Below are 25,334 nucleotides of genomic sequence, written 5' to 3' on the forward strand. Positions count from 1 at the left end.
AGCATTAACAACTTCTTGCCATAATGTCCTGCAACTTTTTCTCTGGCTATAGCTACAGTGACCATCCTCTGGAGAGTGTCCTGCAGTTGTTTTGTTTCAGGCTCCCTCTTTGCAAAAGACATGAAAATACCCTGAAGTTGCAGACCTGCTACAGGTGTGAGATCTGTGGTATGCGGTTCCTGGCTGGATTGGCTTCTTCACCAAGCTGTTTGAATGAATTTGACAGCAGACAATGCAGAACGGGAAAGCTGCTGTGGCAGGACCTCATGATATGCAGCTGGCTTTGCACTCCCTGGAAGAAAATATATCTGTAACTAGACTCTTGTTCACTGCAAGTTGTTTAAAAAAATTCAGAAGTGCTGGAAAGGATATTTAGAGGTCACCTGGCCATTTCATCCATCTCCAAAGAAAAGCTAGCATTGATAATTTAAGCTAAAGCAAAGGTTGTACAGTGGATATCACACATACAACTCCACCATCTACTTAAAATTAAGGTTTAATTCTTATTAAAAATAAGAATCTTGTATCCCCAGCCTCCCTTTTGTAGAGTTAGACTCCAGTGCTCTCTCATGCCTGGATCTCTTCCTTTCCCTGTCTGCCTGCTTCTTGAGACCACCTGTACACATTGCTTCAGCATCATTAAACCACCAGCAAACAGACAGAAATCCCTGGACATCAGTGTGTGAAGAACAGAGGGTTGATATTGAAAAGATTTCTGTGTGTGAGAGATTACCGAAACAGCTAGTGAGTGCTACTTAAGAGCAGGGTCTCTCAGATACTGTGCCATGGTCTTGTTTCTCAGGATTTGTTCTTCGCTCACAGCTCTTTAGAATATACTCTGTGAAGCCAGAACCTCTCAGATTTATCTGAACCTAATACAGTTCAGGTGCTTTGATAAATAGATTTTTTTTTCCAGAGTGTACCTTGGAAATGCTCAGACACCTGGGCAGCTGTATGAGTCACTGCGGTACCTGCGAGCTGGAGAACACCTTAGTCTCATCTAGCTGTATGTTCCTGTACCAGTTTTCCACATACAGGCATACATTTAGGTGCTGTAAATGTGGGTGTGAAGTTGGAATACCTCCAGGTCAACTGCCTAAACACTAGGGAAAGCAAACACAGCCTTGTTTGACTAACTTTCATAATTGGATATGTATAACAACACAAGATGAAGTCTTAACCTGACAGCATAGTATTGCTGCTGATAGCAATGGGATGAGGCCCCGTGCTTCTGATCCCACTTGGCTGGGCTCTCCCGTGCCCTCTACAAGCTACTTTTCACCTTGAGCCCCCCAAACTGCTGGAAGATGCCATTACCCAACATGATGGTAGCTAGGAGATGGCACTGGTCATTGCAGGATGACTGGAGGGCTACTTCCTAATCCTGTCCTGTTTCAACAGAGAGACATACCGTAGGTGTATGGTGGGTTTTATGTATGCATACTGTGTAGTGATCTTAACTGCTGTTTTAGAAACTGACTCAGCTGGGGAGTTGTAAACCCCTTGGCATTTGCATTGGTGCTATTCAGTTTTTGTTTTCTTCTGTGCAGTAATGTGATGTTTTCAGTCCTTTCTTTACCTGAATCATCAAGATAAAGCATTTTCATGTACCTATCAAATTTACAGCCTCCCGGGGCACACAGGCTCAGGCTCTATAGGACACACAGCTGTGGCCGATATGAAAAAGATTTGTAGGGCTGGTGTAAGGCAACACTACAACAGTCACAAATGGCCCCTCTTTAAGTCCACCACACTGCACTTTGGTTACTCAAAGCGTTTCTTTACCTCTCTGCATGCAATAGCCTTTGCTCCAGTACAACAGCAGCAGCAGAGCCTCCAAAGCTGTGCGGGTCTGAGGGGCCAGCCAGTTCTGCACTCCCTCACTTGGCTTTATCAGTGGAAATTCCTTCCTCGCTGATCGAATGACCAAGGGAAAATTATCTCTTTTTAAAACAGTTCACATTTCTTTGGATTCAGTTTCAAATTGGCATTCTTAAGCTTATCACAGACCATTTGTAAATGCACTAGTTCCTGACCGAAAGATTTAGCATGTACCAGATTTGTTATCTGTCTAGGACAAACAGTCTGAAAGAGGCACATGCCATACAGTACATTCTCCATGAACTGTTTAGGGTAGCAAGAGCACTGCATAATCTAGAGAACATTATTTAAAATTGACAGAACCTTTATCGTGCTATAAAAGCAGCCTTCTTCTGGGGCTTTTGGGTTTACTTCCACATTCACCTACCTACTTAAGATCAATGCAGACATCCAACAAACCTTTCTGTAACATCAGAAGTACCCAAGCACTGGCCAAATGTCTCTCTGATCAAGTACCACTCAGGCACAAAAGCTGCACGTGGTCCTCCTGTCTTCCTGAGTGGGGCAGGACTGCAATGACAGGAGGCAATTTCTTGGTTCACTACTTTAAATCCCTTTCTCTCCTCCATGCACGCAGGGTCATGCGCCCAGTTCTTGCTCAGGCTTGTGCTTGGCTTCCCGCTCTCTCTTTGCCTTAGTGGTATTTTTCTGTTCTCTCTCTCTGATTGACCTTTTTGGTTTTTTCCACAACAGCAATGCACGGTACTACCGATATGTGCCTTGTCTTGAATAGTGCTGTGTCTGTGGGTTTGGGATGGAGGCTGATTTTGTTAGAGCTTTCGAGCACCGCAGCAAATCTTCGTGCCTTCTTGTGCTTTCCCTGTTGAAAGCCTACCACTGTAGCTAACAAGGTAGACAAGTTTGAGCCCACTCCATGGTAGCAGCACCTACATATAACAAAGGTTAGAAATCTCTTAAAGTAACTGCTTAATCTTAGCCCATTCACACATTTCTTCCTACAGCAAATTGAAGCAGAAGCATAGGAACAGTTAAAGAATCAGTTCTTTCTGCCAGATTTCAGTGTCTTCTCTTAAAGGGAAAACTGCTGAGCTAGCTTCTTGAGCATCTTTGTGTCAGTTCTGCATTGTTCCACATGGTGGTCAGCAGGAGTTAAATACCTGTCACTAAAACAAACAGCACCTGCAGCCCAAGCAAAATTCTGTGTGCTGACTGTACGTACTACTGCCCAGTCACAGCACTACAACGTGCTGACAGCATTACAGTGTGGGGTGACCAAACCAGTCTGTGACCTTGACACCAAGAGAGGTGTTACTCATTTTCTGGGCTTCCAATTCACTCACTGAAAATGGAGAATGGTGGAGGCGAACCCATACATCTCCTCCTGAGCAGGCAGCTGAACAAGGCCAGTCCCATGGCCTGATCTGCTGGTAGTTTTGCTTCACTCTCGCTGTCCTCTGTGTGTCAATCTGAAAATAAGAAAACCTGGCAGAAATTGCTTGGCCCTTTGCTGCCTCTTGGCCTTAAAGAGAAGCTGGTGCCTATAGCCAGTTGTTACCACTGTTAGTCAGCATCCTGTCATGTTTTGTTTGTGGGAGGCAAATGGCTGCTGACATCTTCCTTTGACAGGACGGCTGACTTGGTCACCAGATCAGTCTGGGCTTGTTGCAGCTATTTGGGTATCTAGGGAGAGGCCCAAAACTGTACCAGCCCTGAATCTCCTGGGGGAGTAGGGTAAAGTGTTTGTTTCCACCTGGGACTATATGTGCTTCTCTGGAGCCCCCTGTGCTGAACAGAAGCCCAAAGGCAGGCAGAGCTTGTACCCCAGCATTTCTGTACATCAGAGACACCTCTTCAGCATCTCCAGCTTTTCCTTTGAATAGCACTGCAGGCTAAAGGGAAGAGAAGTGCTTTTCCGTGCTTCTGTCATCCCATCTCACTGCAGTTTCCAGACAGCTGTGCCTCACCTCTCCCAGATCTACCTACAGGGAGATGCTTTGTGGCCCTGCTCCCAGGGCATTCACACAGGGACCACCTCCAGCTGCTTCCCTTCTGCTGCTCCTTTCCACCCAGGAGACCAGTGAGAAGGCGGTGAGGATGGGGCTGATGCTCACATCTGCTGCCCGTACGGTGTCAAGACGCAGCTCAGAGGCAGGCAGAGTGGCCCCAGTGCCTTCCCCAGCATCGCAGTGGCAGAGGGACTGGGAACAGAGAGTTGTTTCTTTGTTGCCTGTGCTTCTGCTGTCTACTGATTTGCAGTCCTCTGCCTGACTTTGCCATTTTTTTAATTCCTCGGAAGAGGGAGTAGATGTTTTCCCCTTAAAAGTCACTGAAGCTATATGTACCCCATAGCTGGGCTATGAAATGGCTGCTTTTCTATATGCCATGCAGTTTTCCCACTTTATTAGAAAGAGACTGAGACTTTCAGGTAGATTTTCTAAATTTTATTTTTCCGTAAGGAGACAGCAAGTACCATCTGTTTTTGTTTGCAGTAAAGGCTGCCACAAGTTCTTTTGACAAGATTTAGAAATAAGACAAAAATAACTAAGACAACCCCTTCCCCAAGCTACAGAATCCCAACTAATAACATTGAAAAAGTAGCTGATAATATTGATCCCTTGTGTACCAGTAGTTAAACTTCAAAAATCAATGGAGATGGAAGCTTAACCGGCCTTTCTGTAGGATAAGAATGCAAAGCTAAATCCCAAATGTAGATTTTTTAAATGAATATAAATATAGGGGGCGATTTTCAGACAAAGTTTAAATCACTGCATAATTCCCTTTTCTCCAGAACAAAGCTCCCACAAGGTGCACATGGAAAGGAATCCCTGAGTGTAGTAGGTGTACTTCTGTATCAACCATGAAGTAGTTTTTCAGAGTGGTATATGGAAGGCCTGAGAGCCGCTTGATAAGCAAAGACCCCAATTCTGCCATCATTTCTGCTTTGAGTAACTTGAAATATTTGTCCTGTTTATTCAGGCAAATGAATCTCTCAAAATATAAAGCTATTCATGTGCACAAGCGCTGGCAGGATCCAGGATCAGCAGCTACACAAACATTGCTCTGGCAGTGGTCTCCTGAGTGGTTGCAGAAAAAATATTAGACCTTGGTCCCCTAAAGTACCTAGGTGAGAAATCCGCGTTGTTAAATATCTCTGAGGATCTGCACGCCCAGAATGAGGGCCTGGTATTTTTAACTAAGACTTTAAGGGCCTTTCCATGACTCTAGCCATGCTCGTATCTCCTCCTTGTTATCTTTCAGCCACTGAATATTAGTCTTCACCTGCTCGATTGACTGACTCCTGGGTGATTCTCCTGCTCCAGCATTAGAATATTTCTCAAAGAAATTTTCCATCTGGAAAAGAGAGAGAGAAAGAATTGGCATGAAGCAGATAACACCGCCATTGGCAAGTAGGATTTTATGGGGAACAGATCAAGTGCAGTTGGGGGTGAGAGCGATATTTAAGCTCAAGCTAGTAGCACTGGTAAAGCTTTACAATAATTCATACTGCTCTAGGTACTTAGGGAATAAAATGTCCAGTTTTCTGACCAGTAGCTTTTAAAATGTGATGGCTTAGAACCAAGAGAAGTGCTGGCACCATACCTGCCAAAGCTGGAGTTCAGTGTTAAAGGTTTGGCTGATGGTTACTATTCGGCCAAGGTTTCTGTCATTTATAGTGAATCTAGGGAAAAAAATATAATAATAGTAATAATAATGTTTGATGCAAAGCTGTTCAAAATAAAAGACAGAAGTAATTATCTGAAGCTTAAACTTCTAACAGCTCTATAATAAAACAGATGCACCCATATTTCAGCATTTTTGGAAACACATGAAAAATGGTACTCCTAGAGAATATCTATACTGTTCTCAAATAAGTCTAGTAATTGAATGATTTCTTCTGGGGGATTATTATTATTTTAATTTATGGTTTATTGTCTCACATTGGAAATCGGGTGTTTCAAGACATTTTGGTCCTCCCAGGTCTATCTCCTGCTGTGGAATGAACTGCTTAGCGATACAAACACTGTCTGGTTCACAGCTCTAGGCTAGCAGGTGGGTTCTGTTTCTGTGCCCTCACCCAGCATTTAGATAGGGGAAGGAAGGAGAGGGAAGTCACTGCAACAGGGAGGAGCAAAACTAAGAGGTTTGTTATTACTTCCACTGTTTGTCTGTACCTCCTGCTGCTTGCTGTTACCACCAGAAGGGTTTTAATTCTAAAATTACTGCTCTGTACACTGTCTTCTCATTATGAAATCAATAGAAGGAAAACTACATCAGAGTGGAGACATGACTGACTACTGCAGAGCATTTCCATGGAAAAAGAAGAGATTTCTACATGCTTAGTGGAACTTTCTATACTTTTTCATCACCATTTATCGGTAATGGTCATTTAGGGAAAGAATGGTTTTTGAGTTAGCAGCCAAGTACTTTTTCACAGAAGGTGGCTATAATTGTGTTGGTTATGCTTTTGGTTTTCATTACGAAAAGAAGCAGAGCATAAGAACTGCTTGCTTTTACAGAAATGAAAGGAAACTCACAAACTTTGCCTTTCCAGAGAAAAGAAGAAGACAGTGATTATGGCTGTATAGTGACAACAGAGAAAGGCCTGTAGACCTAAACTGCTCCATGAGATCATTAGCGTACCTGTCAACTAAGTATTGCCAGTTAAGCCGAATCCAGTCCCAGGCCATTGTTTTCCCATAGGTGTTATAGGAGATGTATCTCAGGACTGTGAACACATCTTGGCTTTTGATGAAGTTGGTGTCGTAAACGTATTTCAGATACCTAAAGGAAATCCCATAAGAATCAGTGTCTTTCATGGTTGTTACCAGGGAAAGCAAATAATAAGTTAATACTTTCAATGCAGACTTAACTGATGTCAAAGAGAAATAATGCAGTGCTAATGCCTATGTTTCTCAAGCATTTGCCACCGCAATTTACAGTCATTTCCAAGCAGGAATATTATTTTTGTCGAAAGCATTTTAATGGTGAAGTACACCAATCTGAAACATAACTACCTGTTGAAAACTGTATTAAGAGATCATAGAGTATTGAAAGTAACCTGGACAGTTGAGCATCTCTTTAGAAAAGAAGTAGAGTTCATGCCTCTAAGTTACTTGAAAATAGCCCATTTTTTTTTTTTTTTGTGAATACAGTTTTGATGGCTACAGAGGGGGGATCCCTCAGCATGCACGTGTGCAGGGCAATGAGGAGCATGGTCATGGCTTCTCAGCAGCAGAGCCTTTGGCTGTCATGTGTTGGGATTATGTTTTGTCTCTTTTTTTCCTATATGCAGGTGCCAGGAACAATTTATCAAACCGTTTGCTCTTTTTCCCTGCCTTGGTATTTTAATAATAAATTAAGAGGCAAATTTTCCCTGCTTTAGGAGGGATTCTTTATTTTTTGCAAATTTAGGTTGATCTAGATAATTAATTCATGCCTTCATCATGTCAGTGATTACTTATTGAATGACTTTAGGTTATGGCTCTTGTGGCCACAAGAATTTATGAATACAGCTGCCTCCTACCACTATTTTAATTACTCTAACTCTTCTATTTACTCTTCCTGAACCTCCTGTACTTCCTTGTTTCATCTTGTCTAAACTTGGGTCTCATTCACGCAGAGACTGCTCCTTTTTATGATATTTAGACAGAGCTCCAGCAAAGTGGTGTATGGTCCCAGTGAAGATGTTTGCCTGCGGCTCTGCTCTGTGGTACAACTGCACACAAAGGTATCCGATAAGCTTAAAGGAATTGGTGTGGCCATGCAGAGTCACAGCCAGGGGAGGTGCTCACCCAGTCTGACAGCTGTACCAGCCTGGCACAGCAATCAGGTTCCCCATCAGTGCATCAGTACCCTTTGCTTTTGAGTCCCTTTCCTGGTCTGGGATGAACAGTGCTCTGTAAGTCTTGCTTCCCTTTCCTGATTATAGAAGAAATGTAGAAGAATATTTTTCTCCTGCTGCCTAACTATTAGGCAGCTAAAATTATACAGGATGAAGGCACTGCTGGAAAAGCTGAAGGCTGTTGATCACATGCAGAAACAACTACATGTTCGACATCTTTCCACTAAAGGAGCAAGGCTTTTTTTCTACTATGGTACAATCTCGGAGGGGGGTGTTAGATAACTGTGCTTTAAAATGTGTTGCATTCCTCATGCTGTAATCTGACAAAATGACAGCACAGGAGAGAGGAGAGGTGAATGAGCAAACAGTGAATAGTTGTCTCAAGGGAAAGAATAATCTTTGTGTATGTAAATCACCTGTCCAAAAGGCTGATGTTATTCACTGACGCCAGGCCATACAGCAGTTTTTCTTTTTCTTGTGCTAATGAAGCTTCCTGGTACATCTTGAACATGTAATTCCACGATGACTCATTGCCGGAGTTCTGCATCCCATAGCGATATACCAGGAGTCGGAGATTTACAGCAATGCTAGCATAAAGAAAAAAGCACTTTAATATTCTTCCCCCTTTCCTGCTTGAGATCTGTGACCACGTCACAGGCAGTGTTATTCACCAGGCACAAAAATCATGAGCTCTCACATTTTTCCTTGTAGCCATTGCTCAAATTGCTGAGAAGCATTGCTCAGAGACTCTGGGTCATTCATGCTGCAAGCAAAGTCGAGAACAGATGCACGAAGAAGCCTTTAAAAGAAAGAGAAGGGAAGAGAGAGAGAAATATTCGTTCTGCTTAGCATTCTTTGAAACCATCAATAATATCATAAAAGAAAGAAAGAAAGAAAGATTGTTCAACCTGTCCAAATGGTCTCCAGAATCACTCCAGCCCAGTTTATTCACAATGGGTTTTACCAGATGGCGAAAATATTCCTGAAGTAGAAACAGGGTTTGGTTATTTGTATAGATTTCATTAAAGAACAATGTATTTATCTTTATAGGTTATTCTCATTTATTTTCCGAGAACTAGCATCTCTTAAACAAAAAGTAATACAAACACACACACACAATCTTTCCAGATCACCACAGCACGTCAAATATGAACATGCTCACACACTCTTGCTTGTAGGACTGAAGGGCAAAGTCAGTCAGAACGGCAGAGTCTGCTTCTCTCGAGCTTTGCCCATGCTCTATAATGAAAACCAAGGTATAGCAAAGGCACACTGCCATAACATTCTTTCCAGGGGTAATCCTGAATTCAGGACATAGTTATTTTAGTGACCATTAAATCATGTTCAGCTTCAGGTCAACTATCAAACCTTCTGACTGACGAGTTGAGATGTAGCCGTTCTTCATGTTGAGGACGTGTCAGAGATCTTGTTGCCCAATACATCCTTATTTAGTGGATGCTGAGCAGCCTTCAGAAACAAATGACTGTATTGTGGCTTATGGTGATGGATTATAAGAATAAATAGGCATAATTTCTTTTCTTCAAGTACATAGAGTTGAATTGATCCAGGTAATTCAGAGATTGGTACTAAGCAGCTTTCAGCACTTTTTTGAGTACAGTAACAAAAAGTAAATCCTGATAGCTCAGCAACACTGAAAATCACTTGAACTTCAATATTATTGCCATTACAGATACTGAACTGTCAGATCCAGTAGTGCCATGCAGGAATGTATTTTTGCTTCATCACCTGAAACAGGGGATAGAGATCTGTATCGTCTTCAAGCATGTCTGCGATGTAAGTTACAGATGATATAACTCTATGCCAAGGTAAATAGTCTGCTTCATTTGTTAAGTATTTTGTGAGCTCCAGAGGAACAGAGTAACTCACAAGTCCAGCTCTGAGGAAGGAGAAAACATAACTTCTGTTATTTTAATGAATTTGGAGAACTCGCTTGTTTAAAGATACTAGAAGGCTACTCACTTTAGAAGGTCCAAAATAATAAATTTTGACAGGGGGAAACAGTCTGGTATGTAATGTGGGACGCATTTTCCAAAGAGATCACTGAGGACCACTGTTGGCCAATGCCTAACTGCAGGAGCTCTCACTGTAATGAGAAGCTGCCCATGTTGTGCAGCAGCCCAGTGCACCCACAAGTGGGCAGCCCTCAACCGAGTATATTAAATCGTGTCCCACAACAGAAATGGCTAGTTCTGGAGATATGCTGAAAGGCTGAAGAGCTTCAGACTTACGGGCTATTACAGAGTTCACCTAAAGTTTATCTGCGTCAGCATGGCTGAGAGCAAGAGCTAGAAGTATCTAAGCAAGTTTCTAAACAAGATAGCTGAGGTGGGAACTTCCTAATGCCATGCTGTGCCTTGTAGGCATACCTCTGATTTTCTGGACACCTGGCTTCTTCTGGAGTGCTTCTATCGTTGCTTCCTACGTGGCAAAAGCACCCCTTTCTAAGAACTCCTCCTTTTTCTTCCACTGAGCAGAGAGGGAGCATTTCTCTTGACTATGTTAGTACTGCAAGTTACCAATGCATACTTGTATTTGTTCTTTTGAAAGGACAATATAAGTAAAAAAAAAAAATTGTAAAAAATTCAGAATTTTTCTTTCAATCACCTGAGTTAATTCTAAGAGGCAATGGAAAGTGAAAAACCTGCGTTGAAGTCTCTCCAGGGAATTAGTTTACCTTGCTAAAGAAAAGGCATCATCCAAAATCCCTGCACGGTCAGCAGTTGATAAATTCTGTATGAAAAGAGGAAGAGGGTGATCAAGAATGTATAGATTATTTGCAGATACAAACTGTCTGTACAGACTTCTGTAAGACACCAACCAGACAAGTTAATGTTACAACACTCACTCCGTGGCCGTTGAGCAGTAGAGTGCTTAACTTGGTCCAGGTTTGATTATCATAATTCACACGATAAAATCCAATGTGGTCTGGATTCACATTCACAAAAGAATCGGGAGATGATGTTATTGTAATTCCTGCAAAATAAACCAACAGTGATCAGTTTGTGCATCTTATACAACATAGAACTTAGTGGAGATGTCTTGGCTCCAAAAGTAGTATTTGGCTTTAATGAACATCAAAATAAGATCCAAACCTCAATTATAATTATTATATTTATAATTATTGTTATTATAAATGGCTGTGAGGAACAATGAGTTATTATAGACATTAATGGATACCAGCACTTGTGCTAGAATAGTGAATTGTGGTAATTACTTGGGGCTAGCTAGTTTTTAAATTTAAAATGGAGACCTCTGTGATTAGGCTGAAGATTGACATTGAAAAGCTTTATCAGTGCGTTGCTAGTAAAAGAGTAGGGGAAGTTTACCTGCAGAATCTGATGTGTTGTACAAAGTATAATTCATTGAATTCCCCAGTCCCCATTTCACTGGTATATTCCATTTGTAACTGAAATTATTTAAAGAGAAAGAGAATCAAATGACATTTGAAATCAAATGCTAAAAATAAAATTCCAGTGCATGTTTCTAATGGGCTTAATGTGTACACCGTGTTTTATGAAGCCAACTGTGTATTTATGCATGTATAAATATACCAAATACCCCTTGTAAACCCCCCCCAGCTTTTTTTTTTTTTGATTGTGTCTAACATATGACAGCTGCACGATCTGCCAGATTCTCTCTCTCTCTTTTTTTTTTTTTTTTTTTAATCAATAGAACTGCTAGGGCAGTTCAGAATACATCATTCATCACCTCTTGGTAACAGTGCTGGGGCGAGTAATTACCTGTAATCAGAGAGAGATTGTGTGGATGAATTTCTGGTGTACTCCGCTGTGTAACTAATTATCATAACTCTGGAACACGCAGCTTTAAGTAGTATCTTTATGTCATATCAGATAATAATCTAGCAGGGCACACACCAATTAATTTAGTAAAAGATGATTATATGTGGATGGTTCATGTCAGTGTTAATATGGCTAGGGCTTTCTGCAGACACCAGATAACCTTTATAATGCTCACAAGTGTTTAAGTGTTATTAAACCCTTTCTACAGATGGGAAAACTGAAAGAGCTTAAGCAACCACTGCTGTACAGTCAGTAAGACCTCTTTCCATTTCCACCCTCTTCTCCTTCTCTGAGACAACCATAATTCCTTGACTGTAAAGCACTGAGGGCCAAGCGTGACCTTACCTCTTGCTCCTCAATTCCACAAATACCCCCAGTGGCCCAGTGCAGGCTTCTCAGCCTGGGCTATGCCGTGTCCAAGCTGAGTGAGGACAGCCCAACGCATAGACATTTGGGCTGTAAGCACAGCCTGATCAAGAGTATGACTGGACAGTCAGAGAAGTAGGAGAGCAGAGCAAGCCATGGGCACACCTGCACTGACACCTACATAGGGCTGCTAAAATTAATAAGCTATTTTGTTCCATGTTAGAACATTACAGTCCATCCCAAGGAGATATTTATTCCATCTGAAGTGCCCTGCTGACAAGTGCTACAGGAAAACGTGAGCCTTCTTTACAGCCCTGGATTAAGTGAATGGTCATTAACTTCTAGGAAATACCAAAATGAGGGTTATGGCATCTCCTGCTGCCTCCAGGAAGAAACATCAGCTATTGTTTTGTATCTTCTAAACAAAAACATTTTAACAGATTTATACACTTTGAGTTTTTACTAGTACTCTTATGGAGCTTACTGCTGTGGAATTTTGAAAGGTTATTGTTTGGCCAGAAGCCTCAGTATTGTGTTTCCTCAGGAGAAAGCCCATAAAAGACATTTAAAAGAAAGAAAAAGAAAAAGAAAAAGAAAAAGAAAAAGAAAAAGAAAAAGAAAAAGAAAAAGAAAAAGAAAAAGAAAAAGAAAAAGAAAAAGAAAAAGAAAAAGAAAAAGAAAAAGAAAAAAAAAGAAAAAGAAAAAGAAAAAGAAAAAGAAAAAGAAAAAGAAAAAGAAAAAGAAAAAGAAAAAGAGGCTTGGAAATGCATTTAGTAGTGGGAATTTTATTTAGTTTTCTTTGCATGTTCTTGAGATTACATGCATAAATACTTTTCCTGAGCATCAGATACAATAGCTATGTCCTCTTAACTGTGCACATTGAGGACGTATGCTGCAGCTACATATTTGCCCAGCAGCACTATTGTAAGAGCACAAGCTTTCAAACTTCTATTTCTTTTGAGTGCCAGCATGCAGCAGAGGACTCTTTCAAGCCAAACAAACTTGAAACAAGCAGGCGTCTTATGATACCATCCCTGCAGGGTTCAGAGAATAAAGCATATACAAGACTTGGACTCTTCACTGCTTAAATCAAAACCCTGCATCCAGATGTGAAGTGGGCCAGACTCATCTGGGGTAGGATCTCTTTAAAATCTTTCTCACTCATCTCCACGGGTTGAAGGAGGAGGTAATGACTTTCAATGGACTTTTAGGCAAGGGAGTAAGTCTGTCCCAGGATAGATAATATCAGCATAATGATATGTATTATTACTGCATTTCGTTTCTAAGTCATTTATAAAAACTACATATTGAGAATCAAATTTCCCTATTGCTTTAGAAATGGCAGGCACAGTGCACAGCTCAGGTTCTTGACAGGTTAAAGTAGGAACCATGCTGGGATTTCTTCTCAAAAAATAACAAATGACAAGGTACTGTAAGTCTTGAAGTCAGGCAAAAGTCAGATTCCTGAGTCTGCTATCTCAGAGCATAGTGCAATAAGTCAAGATTTTTAACACAGAGAGGTAATTTTTGCTTGAATAGTCTGTAACATCAGTCTTCATCTGGCACAGGGCTGGAGTTTTCAGCTAGTGGTGCTTCAAAACCAGCAAACTTTTCTGCTTGTGTTGGGAGAAGTACAACATCGCAAATGCTTGGTTAATAATCTCATCCCGACTCTTTTGATACCGATCCAAAACTGCCAATGCCATGGGTCTTCCCATTGCTCAAGTGTTTTCTTTTAAAGCAGAAACACAGTTGTTTCTTTGCTTTCTCATTGTTCTTGCTCTTTGTATTAAAATAACTAGTAAAAGCTAGTGGGAAATGCATTTGGGTTAACTTGGTTCCTGTTCATACATGCAATTTTTACTGGTTTAGTTGTACGGGGCTAGTTCAAGGAATGAGCAAGACTTTCCTAATATGGGGTAATTTGAATCTTTTTCACTGAAGCATTAGCAAAGTTGCATTGCCTCAAAATTGAGGCTGGCTAAGAATATACACAACGGCAGCTTGGAACAGTAACTCAGTTGGTTAACGCTATGGTGTAGCAGAGTCATTTTTCCACGCTGTTCCACCACCCCACAGGCAGGGTTCGTCTCCCCTTAAGTTGGTCATCTGGTAATTAACAAATATGCTTCTCTTCAGTATCCCAGCTGTCTTGAAGAGGGTAGATGTATATCTACAGCTGGTTGTCTGGACACATTAAGTTTGAGAAGGCTATTTTTGACTATTGTTTGTATGGTTAAAATTAAACAATACCACCCTGAGCTAAACAGGAGAAAAAAAAAAACAGCTCTTGATGAGGTTTCATATCATTTATACATGACCAGCTATTTCACAGTAATTCATGTTTTTAAGAGATGTAGAGAAGACCCTGTACTGTGATATATTGTACATCCTCAGCCATACAGGAAAAGGAATAAGCTTTCATGGTCTAAGATACCTGGATCATGGTATCTGGTTTCTGGGCAAAGACAATTTTGTGCCATTTTTCTTTGTTCTGGCAGATAGTAATTTGTAGTTGTTCAGCAGATGTCTTGCAGTCATCTGAGCTGTCCATGCATGAGACTGAGATCTTGTGAGAGACCCTGTCCAGTTTCACTCTGCTGTGTTTGAGAATGAAGCCCTGAGTAAAGGTCTGATGTCGTGCTAAATTTGAAATATTTGCATCTAAATTCCTGTTAGTTTCTTTTAAAAACAAGCTCTGAGAGTAAGCTTACCAATAATGGGTATTAAACTGCCTACTTTCACATCAGTAAGAGAGGGTATGTACCTCTACAGTATTTCTACCTGGTTTGGACAGACATTTACAGTAGGCTCTTACCCAAGATCAGAGGGAGGAGAAGCAGCATCTGCACTGGGATCCAAGAGAAAACGTTTCTGGCTGAATACTGAATTACTTCCCATCTCCAGTACAGGGTAGCCCATCTGCCTAGTCCATGTGTCCATGACTTCGCTCACAGATTTATTACTGGCCTGTGAATGGTGGGAGAAGGTTGCAGTGAAAAAACAAACTCAGGCCAAAGAGGAAAAGCAACAACAACAACAAAATCTCTGAAAGAAGGAATGATCTAGAAACTTGAACACAGCCAGAGGAGATGAGAAGTACATGGAAAGGAGACTAGCTAGTAACGCAGACAAGAAATACTGAGTGTCTTTTGAGGCCCCTTGCACACTCTTAGTCTCTCATTTTTTTTCTGAGGAAGGAACAGAAGAGGACAGAAAGGATATAAAGAGCCTTTTCTTCAAAGCCAGAAGATACCTTGCAGCATTTTGAGTGTGAAGGAGGAGACATTATTATCACCAGCAGCTACACTAATATCAGATTTGATCCCTACTGTGGAGCACAAACTTCTACACTGGAGACAGGAGCTGGAGAAAGCTGCCACTGAGATAGATGGAAAGGAAAAGTCCAGACCAAAAAAAAAAAAATAAATAAATAAAAATGGAAAGAGCAGAAAGTGATGGCACAGAGAATGACCCAGCTGGGACTCAGAAGCTGGAGATGGAGACAAGCACCAAAACTTCTTGGTAATGGATACTGTTGAGAGCTTTCAAACTGATGACTCTTGTTAGAGATGAAGGAGAATATGGGGTGTAAGTGTGTGGTGAATGTGGAGTGTTTTCACCCATCAAATGAGTTTGGACTGGAGGGGAGATGCTACAGAAGCAGTCAATTTGATAACAAGGCCTTCTTTCTTTTTTCTTACTCCACTCCTCCTACTGTTCTGCCAAAACTGAAGAAATAATATATACTTGCTAGAAATGAGTTGTGTTGGAATACACTGGGATGCTGCCTAGCTTATGATCTCTCATTGACAGAAGAGCTACAGAATACAAAAAGGTTGGGAAATTGAAATCAGCAGGGTGAGATCTGAAGCTTGTATTAGTGAGGGTTTGATTGCCGCAAAACATACCGTTTCCAGAGCTTCCCAAAAATGCTGTGTCTTGGCATTCTGGAAATGGTGGTTCTTCAAATATGCCTAGAGAGAGATAGAAGACTGTGAAAATACTATCAGCTCTTTTACTTCTCCTATGAAAACAATACACACATTCAAATAGGATCAGTTGTACAGAATATCTGTGGGGGTAGTGTGTTGAACCTGGAGGGACTTTGAGTTACTGATACAGTGGTGTATTTCTCTGTCTTTACTGGCAACATTCACCACACAGGGTTCCTGTGGGATATGCTACAAATATATTAGGCTGTTCTAAAAATAAATAAATAAATAAATAAAAATCTGTTGTCTTAATTTCTTAAGTACAGGAGACAGCCAGTTGCTTTAAGCAATCCTTGTAGCTTTGCATATGCTGAAAACATGGAGAAGTTCCTCAGAGAAATACTGAAAAGGTCATTCCGTTGAATAAAAAGTATTTCCTCGTGATAATTTTGTAGGTGGGAAAGTATTGAAATGTTTTAAATCACTCATAATATGGTATGATTGGTTTTTACACACACACACAGACATAAATACATCAATTTCCCAGGAGACAACTTCAATTCTTATGAACTATTGTTTTAAATACGTCCACCTCAAAGAGAAAACCAGCAAAGACCAAAGTGTCATCAGGGAAGATAAAGTTGCTCACTGAAGAGATATTTCTGGCTCTGTGCAAAAAGCTCCCCAGCACATCCACCCTGTGTTACCGTGGGAGGTTAAATGGATCCATATTCATCTGATAAAGCTCCTTTGCCTTCCAATGTATCCTGTAACGCTACAAGCCAGCAAGTTCCAGTGTGACTCACTAGTATGAAATATATTTGTACTTGAAGAGTTCTTTGTGTTTTATTTGAATGGACACCAGTGTATTTATTCTGTTGCAAATTTCTGTCTAACGAAAGAGGCTGTTAGGAGGAGGCAGCTATTTCAGGTTTCACGATCTGTGGACTCAGAGTGGTAGCAGGACAGGCTGGTCACCTCTAAGCTGTGATTATAATGTCCATTACGAGGAATAACAGTATTTGGGTAAGTGTCTGCCCATCCTAAACACTGTTCCTGTCCTTAGCCTTACCTGCCTGTCGTTAAGTGTGCTTTCCTACCCTGTTAACTGGATTCTGGTGAGGTTTAGTCAGTAGAGGGTGCTGTTTGTCTCACTGTTAGCCAAAGCTACCTGCTTTTGTGTTCTTGAAAGCTCTGAGTAAAGAGGAAGTATTTGTCTTTTGTGGACAAGGTGGCTGCATTTTCCCGTACTGTAGAACTGTCCTAACTGAATATATGAAAGGAAAAAATACAAGGAAAATACAACTTTCCTGTAGTGGCCAAAAAAGTGCTTTCTAGAAGGGGAGAAGCTAAGAGCAAATTTGATAAACCTGCACTGTAACTTTTCAGGGGAATTCAGAGGAAGAGTCTCCCTGCATATTGGGCTTGGGTGGATTGGGAGGCTATGGCCATATGAAACTGCAAAGACATGCTTTACAGATGAGTGAGGGGATCCTAGCTGACAGCAGGACAAACAGCGGGGTTGAGGAAATTTCTCTACTATCGGCTGTCATGAATTTAGGACCTCACTGATGGGCTGTCAAATCTTCCTGCAGTTCACATTCCCGTTCTGTGGGAGTGTGGAGCGTCCCCTTGGCATTGTCCACTCAGTACTGAAATGAGTTAAATATTTCTGCTACTGATAGAGAGTCTCTGGTATTGACTTTTTGCACAATGGCTTTGTTGTTGCCACCTGAGGAAGGGCTGCCTTTCTGGTGTGTTTTGGTGCCACTCGTACCTGACACCCTTTCTGGAAGAGGTCCGGCGTAATCCAGTCTTGAAGCATCCTGAGAATCGATGCACCCTGAGGACAAAGGGAAAGGGAAGAAGGTCATTCCACGCTACTCTAACGCTGTATTCCCATTCACCTAAAAAGCAACATGTGAACGAATGTTTTATAACGCCAAAGTAGAAACCATCCATCTGACTAAGGAAGTGGTTTTTCTAACTCCTTCCCGGCACTGCATGCCTGCCTGCCTGCCCAAACCTGGAGATTAATTCTGCATGTGAGGGCTGGTCTTTTGTGGAGATCAGATGCCCACCCCTGAGCCTTGCAGCTGGGGGTAACTGTCCCACTCCTCTGCCACTTTGTACAAGCAGGGCTCCCTGTTTCACTTGCAACAGAACAGGAGAGAGGGCATCTGGGGAACCAGCCCCATCCAGCCTGAGCAAGGAAGAGAACTCTGCAGAGTGCCCAGCAGGTAGGGAACTCCTAAAATGCTGCAAGTCTGGGGCACCACTTGTTGGGGATGCCAGCTCCAGATTCAGAATGAGCTTTGCTTAGGACCAGTGTAAGAGCTTTTGTCTCTGAAACAGGGTAGAAATGGGATCGGAGAAGTGACTTATTTGGGTCAAGGAAATAAAACAATTACGACCTTGAAAGAAGAAAGAAACAAAGGCAATACAGGAGAGTGAAGCAAACAGACATGTGGGACAAAGAACAGTATAGGCACAAAATGAGGAAAAACAGAATCAATGCAAACCAATTCTAAAATGCAAAATATGATCTTAAGATTAGTATGTTTTCATTTTCCCAACTAAATCAAAGGGCAGCTGAAAGCCTAATGCTATGAATGGTTTAAAAATCCAGTTGTCCCATGAAAAAAAGAATGTTATCTGAGTTCTTAGTAAATCCTGTCTCCTCCATTTGTGTGTCTGAGAATAAAAACTTGGCTGCACGAGAACAGGATAGTAACTGAACAGATATGCTTCAGACTGCTTTCCAAACTATTGTTGCAGAGTCAAGCTGGTCAGCAGATGACTTTTCTGATACAGTAATTTAATGTGTTTGCCATGAAATATGTTCAAGAAATGATTGAGTAGAACTTAGAACAGATATCCATTAGTGGTTATCAAACAGCTGCTAATGATTAATAGTGATCATAAGGCCACATTTATGCATTGTGATATCTCAGTTCCTCAGCTTTATCTTTCAGCCACTTCTTATCTGATACCACCTCTCATAGACCATCCCCTCTCATTTATATTAAAAATAAGAGTAGAACTGTGCACTTTTGCAAGCATTTAGGGGCAGCAGAGATTTCCTTTTTGCAATATATAGTTAATTCCTGCATCTTAATACAACTGCTTTTCAGTCTCTTTGACCACTGTGCGTCCTCTGAAGTTAATGACTGAGTGCTTTTGAGAAAAACTCATGCTAACAAAATCACTAGTTGTAGGAACCCGGTGTTTTCATAACTTTCCTTTCTTTCAAATATTTGGGAAGGTTCAAGAGAGCAACCTTGATTTGAATAGCTGACCTCATCTCATTGTGATGTCTTTACTTATTACCGAGATGTATTAAGTGCCAAGTATATGACAAGACTGTACATGGTGGAAATGTGCAGCTTTTAAGCTTAACCTTCTCTAGTTCCAAAAATGCAGAAATCTTAAGAGCAAATTTCTATCAGAACTGCTAAGTAGCTGTTTTCCAAAAAGGTAATCAATGCTTGAACTCCAAGGACAAAAAAATCTCATTGTTATTTTAACACAATCTTTCAAATTAAGGGAGATGGTTAAACTGGAAAGGTGAAGTGCAATTTCTTTTAAAGTGTGGATTATGTATATTAATTGTGTATTCACCAGCTCTACTCTAGTACAGCTTTCCTATATTCCTAGTAGGAACGTTTCCTAGTATGTTCATAATGCTATTGTGATCGTGCAGCAGTCAGAAGTTCACTTACAGAATACACTGCAAGGGCTCCACAGATCCTTAGGCATTTCATTAGGGTTTTAGGAGTGTATAAGCCCTGTAATTGCTCTGGTAAAACTAACAGAGAGCATTCCAAATTATACTTTGTTTGTTTATTGATGAATATTATCATGAGAAGATTGTTTTTATAAGAAAAATGCTAAAGAGAAGCCAAAATAGAACCAAAAAGAAACAAGTTAATTTTGTCACGCATTTATATATAAATACCAACAGTAATTTGAGCTAAATCTATGTGAAGACTTTCTCATTCAAGCCAAATTATATCCCACGCCAAATTATATCCCAAGCAGTCTATTCCCAAACAATGCATGAGTCCTCAAGTGTTTTGCTAAAAAAAAAAAATAAATAAAAAATCATGTAGCAATTATCTAGGCACAAAGAGATGAGTTAATGTTAGTTTTTTTTTTTCTTGTTTTCAGACCATGCAAAAGTGTGCCACTTGCTTAGCTCACCACTAAAATACGTTTTCGTCCAGAACGTTTGATTTAGCTCTGTATGTTTCTTGACTTTTGTTAGCTTGATTTAAGAACATCAGTGTTACACAAAGCAGGTTTTCACATGGTTTATGATTTGACTGTGAGGCATTTATGATGCAATAAATACTGATTGTATTGTTGGACAGAGGATTTAACAATTGAAAACAGAAAACTGATGGAAATGGATGGATCAAGTCTAGCTAATAAAAGTAATACTTATGGCTACGGATTTTAGCTGAAGCACAGCTAAAGCTAAAGTCAATGAAATGCATACTTCTTGTTTAGCTGATAATGGGAACTTAGAGGAAAGGAACAAACAGGATTTAATAATGGTGGATTTTGCATGTTCTGTGGAAAGTTGCTGTAACATCAGATAGGAACCACTGTCAGCCATACAAGAAGCTGCTAACACAAACACGGTGTATCAGGGTCATATGCAACATGGTATGGGAGATAGCTCATTGACGAGAGAGTGAACAGAGCCCCAGGACTGGTGTAAGGACCAAGAAGTTGGATGGCACAGGCATCCTGGAGTCTCACTGGGCAGGCAGACCTGGGGGATTCTCCCAGTTGGTTCCAGTTGGCTCTAGAGAGACCCCTTAGAGGCATAGGTCCCCCCCACCACTGACAGGGACAGCCTCAGGATGGTCATAATGCATGTCAGACCTAACAGGGGTGCCCTCTACCGCCTCTTGGGCTACAGACTTAGTCCAAGTCAGATGTGAGCTCCACAGCTGGCAGCGAAACGTGAAGCTAACATCTCCCAGTTTAGGGGCAATGCCACTAGAGGCTGGTGTTGCCTATCTTTGCTAACGCTTCTAGGGGGCCTGAGATCCTGTGCGCAACGTGAGACAAAAAATTGCTTTCCTATTCTCACTGCTTGATTTCCTGCCTGGCTTGCTAAAAATAGAAGTTACGGTGCCCCAAAGGTGCAATGGAGAAGTGAGAGAGAGGACACCTGGCCATCTGCCCTTGCATCAGGTTATGTGGCTTGACAGAGTTGGGAGGCATCAGCACATGAGGTGATGGGAGAGGACTGTGCTTAGTATCTGGCTTAGGATAATTTTAAACCCAACAACTCTCGTAGCAGACACTGCTGACACTGCCATTTCCCTGCTCCTCCGTGTGCAGGTTTGCCTGGAACATGGTGGCCAACCAGGGCTCTGGCTGCATCGCTCCTCTAACCGTCACTTTTGGCTGAATTATCACAGGCAACAGCAGGGAATGTCCTAGAAACAAGCTGTGTGCAGACACAGCCCACACTGGTTTAGGAACTACGATTACGAGCTCCCCTGACTTCTGCCTCCTCTCCCAAGCCTCCACATTCTGTGTAGCCCAAGTCACCGCAGGGGGGTGTCCTACCTTGCTGTAGGAAATCACATCAAACACAGAGGTGATTTCAGCTGGAGATGACACGTTGACCACAATTGGGTGGGAAGAAAGCAAAGCGTCATCCTTCATTACAGGAAGCACGTCATCAATTAAAACCTGGTCAAGCTGAGAAGAAGATGTTAGAATAAAAACAAAGGCAGGACTGTACACCTAACTTCACAAAATCAGTAGCTTGAGCTGCAGCTTCTCTAGAGGGAGGCGATTGGAAATGGAATGAAATTTCACCTCCTTTGAAGAAGACTTGCAAATTCATGCTTTACCTCTGAGAGGGGAGGGATACATTTTTTCCTTAACTACGATAAATCACCTTTTGTAAGTCCTATTTTCCCATGCGTATCATACCACACACACAAAAAACAAAACAAAAAGAAACACTCAGTAGGCACAAAAGGAGGCTGTATTATCAATTTCAGCAGTGTGACAATATCTCAAAGCATTATGGGCTCCTCTTGCAAAAATGGAGCGGGGGAAAGTAAGGAGGGAAGAAGGGAAGAAGGAAGCAGGCTTCTCCATCCTACAGGTGATTATCATTTTTTTTTAAATATGAAGTAACCTTTGGTCAAAATCCCCTTACTTCTTAATCAGTGTTGGTGAAAAAAAAAAGACAATTTCTATTTAGTTTTCCTCTTCTAATGCTTGATAGGATGAAAATACTGAAATGGTGCAAGGTCTTAAATGAACATGGTATCTGCATTTAACAGCTTTTAAATTCTAGGCTCAGTAATGAAATTTTTGCTTACATAGGCAGCACAACAGATCTCCTACTTCAAGTGCAAAAGAAGTGATCCAGGAATGATTTCATCCTAAGTCTCACATAACGCAATGAGAAGAGCGATTTGTGGGAGGCAGGGGAAGCGCAGGGTAGGCACTGCCTGCTCCAGATGTCTCTCGGCTTGTCAGTGGGCTCAGCCTGTGCAACACCTACCCTGCTTCCTTCCAGGGGCATATGTTATGTATTTTTTAGTAGCCAGAAAGTCATTATTCCTGGACAGCTTGGGGAAATATGAATGCTAAGTGCCATCACATCTGTTTGGGAAGAGAGGAAGGAGAGAGCAAGAAACCTCCCTTTACTCACACACTGTTATCATTCCTCAGAGCATAATGCATATTGAAGGCTGCCCTCTTTGTAACTCCCCAAAGTGAATGGAGTTGTTCTTGCTGCATAGTACCACAGGACAGCCCCTGTAACTATCTATTTTTGCATTGTGCGGATTACACATACTCTTTAGCTGGAGTACTGGAAATGACACTTAAAATGCTGGCAGCAGATAGAGGGGGAGCTGATTTTCTCCTTGACGAACAGCTCAACCTGTGGGACAGGCTGGGGTTCCCAACCCATACCAGGTTGAGTAATGATGCTAAGGCAGGCCCTGTGAAGAGAGACTACAGTCCAGCTAACTAATTAGGGGGATTCTCCATCTTCTAGGGCTGGACTTTGAACAACCTTTTAAAAACTGCTAACACTGCCCAGAGTCCACCTACGTATTATTTGCAATAACAATAACCAAACACTTCACACACTTGTTAAAAAAGATGACTCTTCCCTTCAGACAAAAACTTTTCAAAGTTTACTTTGATTAGTTTCAAACCACAACATAGGGAGGTGGAAAAGCTTAAACCAACATTTTCTTTAGATTGCATTGCACTACATTTTAAAAATATAAATATATTTTAAGTCCTCATCATTCCTGTCTAATTTTTACACCCTTTCAAAATGCTCCCCCCAGCCCCACCAACCCTCCACAAGACAGAAGTAATTACCATTTCCCAATCTGGTTCTGCAGCATTGACTCCCAGGAACTCAAAGTAACTGGCAAATCCTTCATTTAACCACAGGTCATCCCACCAGTCCATGGTCACAATATTTCCAAACCACTGTAATTTATCAACATTGAAAGATGTAGTGTTAGCCAAATGGTAAATGTATATCTCTGTATCTCACATCTCCACGTAGTACATTCGTTTGTTTACATTTCTTCCTGTTACCAGATGAAAATTATCCTAATGCTGGGGTTTAAATAGGAGCTCAGGCCTTGCCTGATGTTAAAACATCACTTTTATTATCAAATTACATATTACTGGGGAAATTGCTAATGATTCATGTGCCACTGAAAATATTTTTAGTTTCTTCCTCTTGATTTGCTGATTTGTGCTTGTACAGATATGTTTTCAGACAGCCTCCACAGTGTATAGCTGTCCTTATTTGCTTGCCCAAAAGAGACATCTGCACATGCAAATGAGTTCCTTTAAGACATTTTCGACAGATTTTCATAAGCTGGCTCACCGTCTGGATCCAAGCACCTAATTTCCTGAGAAAAATTCAAAGGCAGTAGTTCTGGTACTTTAGAGCTCTATCAGGGAACAGTTTTAACACGGTATTTTGCAATCAAAGTGTGAGCACACGTAGAAGATCCTGAGTCGTGATTAATAAGAGTATTTTCCTGATTAAATAATTGCTACTACACATTTAAAGAACTTTAAAAATGAGTCGTGTCCTAAAACGTACCTGGTGAACGAGCTCGTGAGCTATCACGGCTGCTACTTGCTGTTTGTTGGAACTGGCAGACTCGTTGGGATCATAAAGTAGGTTTGTTTCTCTGTATGTGATCAGCCCCCAGTTCTCCATAGCACCTGTCCCAAAATCTGGAATAGCTATTTCATCTACATTGAAAGAAAGAGAACGTGGTTACCACTGTATCCCTTAAGCCACTTAAATCACCGTCTTTTCTGCTTATTCACGGCTGGTTTTGCTTGCCATATGTGGTTCAGGCTTACTGCTGTGGACTGCAGCCTATAACATGTGTTTAAGAAGCAGGGGACTGGCCTACAGCTGCTGATAGCAAGTGCCCAAGCTCTGCTGGGATTAGTAGAGCTACAACCGGTTGCACTGTCTGAGGATCTGTCCTGAGAGATGATGCTGTGCCACCTCCTGGGAGCATGCATATCACACAGAACTTAATTTTGGCTCCCAAAATTAATAGTATTGTCTGGGGATGTGCTCTAGGCAGTAAACCACCTGAAACTATCTGTAGCATAATGAGGCATGTCATTGTTTGTCACACTGTCGCATTAAAAATATTTATTGACATGTTAACCGAAGTAAATCCCCCATGCAGTGAACAACATCTGCTTCTATTCCCAGCAATTTGTGGGGGTCACTCCTTCATGGTCAGTAATCAATACAGGTTTAAACGAGAACTGTGGACTAAATTGGACTGGCATTTTCTTCTGCAAATAATGACCACAGCCTTTCTGTGTGAGCTGGTGAAAAAGTACAGATGGATTTAAAACTGAATAGAACAAACAACCCTTACTCCACCCTAACGGAAGACAGGAATTAATCATTTTAATTTAAACAACTCGATTATAGAATCTAAGGTGGTAGTCTGGCCAGGGCTCCACTGAGAGTCAAAATGAGGATCACAATGGGAATGGCAATGCCAGAAGCCATAACTCAATGTGAAACATATCTAAATATTTTGCAGAAATACATTTGATTCATCAGATTTGATCTAGGTGACTTCTAATACTGAGGGAACAACATAGTAAGTCAGGAATTGTGATCCAACAAATAGATATTCTCAGAAAAACAATATACAAGCTACAAGAGCATCTGCTGACCTGGGGCTGCCAGTCCACCCTGCAGTGCAGACAGACCCCTGATGTGGCAAAATCATCAGGCATTTATGGAAATGAAAGCTTGGGTACGAAGCACAGTTAGGATATAGTCCCAATTATTAATTGGAACTGGTGTGCAAAAGGACAACATCTAGTTTCCCTAAAACTCAGGTATTGTTGACATGCAAATAGATATTTCCAGTAAACTCAACTGATGTTTTGAAAGCAGGTAGAAATCTGTTGCTGAAGTAATACAGGTTAGACTGTTAGATATATTTGTTTGTAGGTTTT

The 25,334-nt window shown here is 41.2% G+C and overlaps 1 protein-coding gene across 1 annotated transcript in view; it reads right to left on the minus strand.

Annotated features, from left to right (window-relative positions):
• Positions 1-4,269: 4,269 nt before the first annotated feature.
• Positions 4,270-25,334, minus strand: part of LOC121069826 (glutamyl aminopeptidase) — a 34,696-nt gene continuing 13,631 nt past the window's right edge. Inside the window, exons 5-20 of the mRNA XM_040556319.1 lie at positions 23,932-24,086; positions 23,187-23,300; positions 21,396-21,530; positions 17,584-17,649; positions 15,783-15,848; positions 14,690-14,841; positions 11,032-11,111; positions 10,551-10,678; positions 10,380-10,435; positions 9,431-9,581; positions 8,593-8,666; positions 8,382-8,483; positions 8,101-8,271; positions 6,484-6,624; positions 5,443-5,521; positions 4,270-5,193 (exon numbers count right to left, since the gene is read on the minus strand). Of these exons, the coding sequence (XP_040412253.1) occupies positions 5,044-5,193; positions 5,443-5,521; positions 6,484-6,624; positions 8,101-8,271; positions 8,382-8,483; positions 8,593-8,666; positions 9,431-9,581; positions 10,380-10,435; positions 10,551-10,678; positions 11,032-11,111; positions 14,690-14,841; positions 15,783-15,848; positions 17,584-17,649; positions 21,396-21,530; positions 23,187-23,300; positions 23,932-24,086 (1,820 nt within the window). The 3' untranslated portion in view covers positions 4,270-5,043. The remainder of the gene's footprint in view (positions 5,194-5,442; positions 5,522-6,483; positions 6,625-8,100; positions 8,272-8,381; positions 8,484-8,592; positions 8,667-9,430; positions 9,582-10,379; positions 10,436-10,550; positions 10,679-11,031; positions 11,112-14,689; positions 14,842-15,782; positions 15,849-17,583; positions 17,650-21,395; positions 21,531-23,186; positions 23,301-23,931; positions 24,087-25,334) is intronic.

Source organism: Cygnus olor, chromosome 4 (genome assembly GCF_009769625.2).
Source record: "Cygnus olor isolate bCygOlo1 chromosome 4, bCygOlo1.pri.v2, whole genome shotgun sequence".
Lineage (NCBI taxonomy): Eukaryota > Metazoa > Chordata > Aves > Anseriformes > Anatidae > Cygnus > Cygnus olor.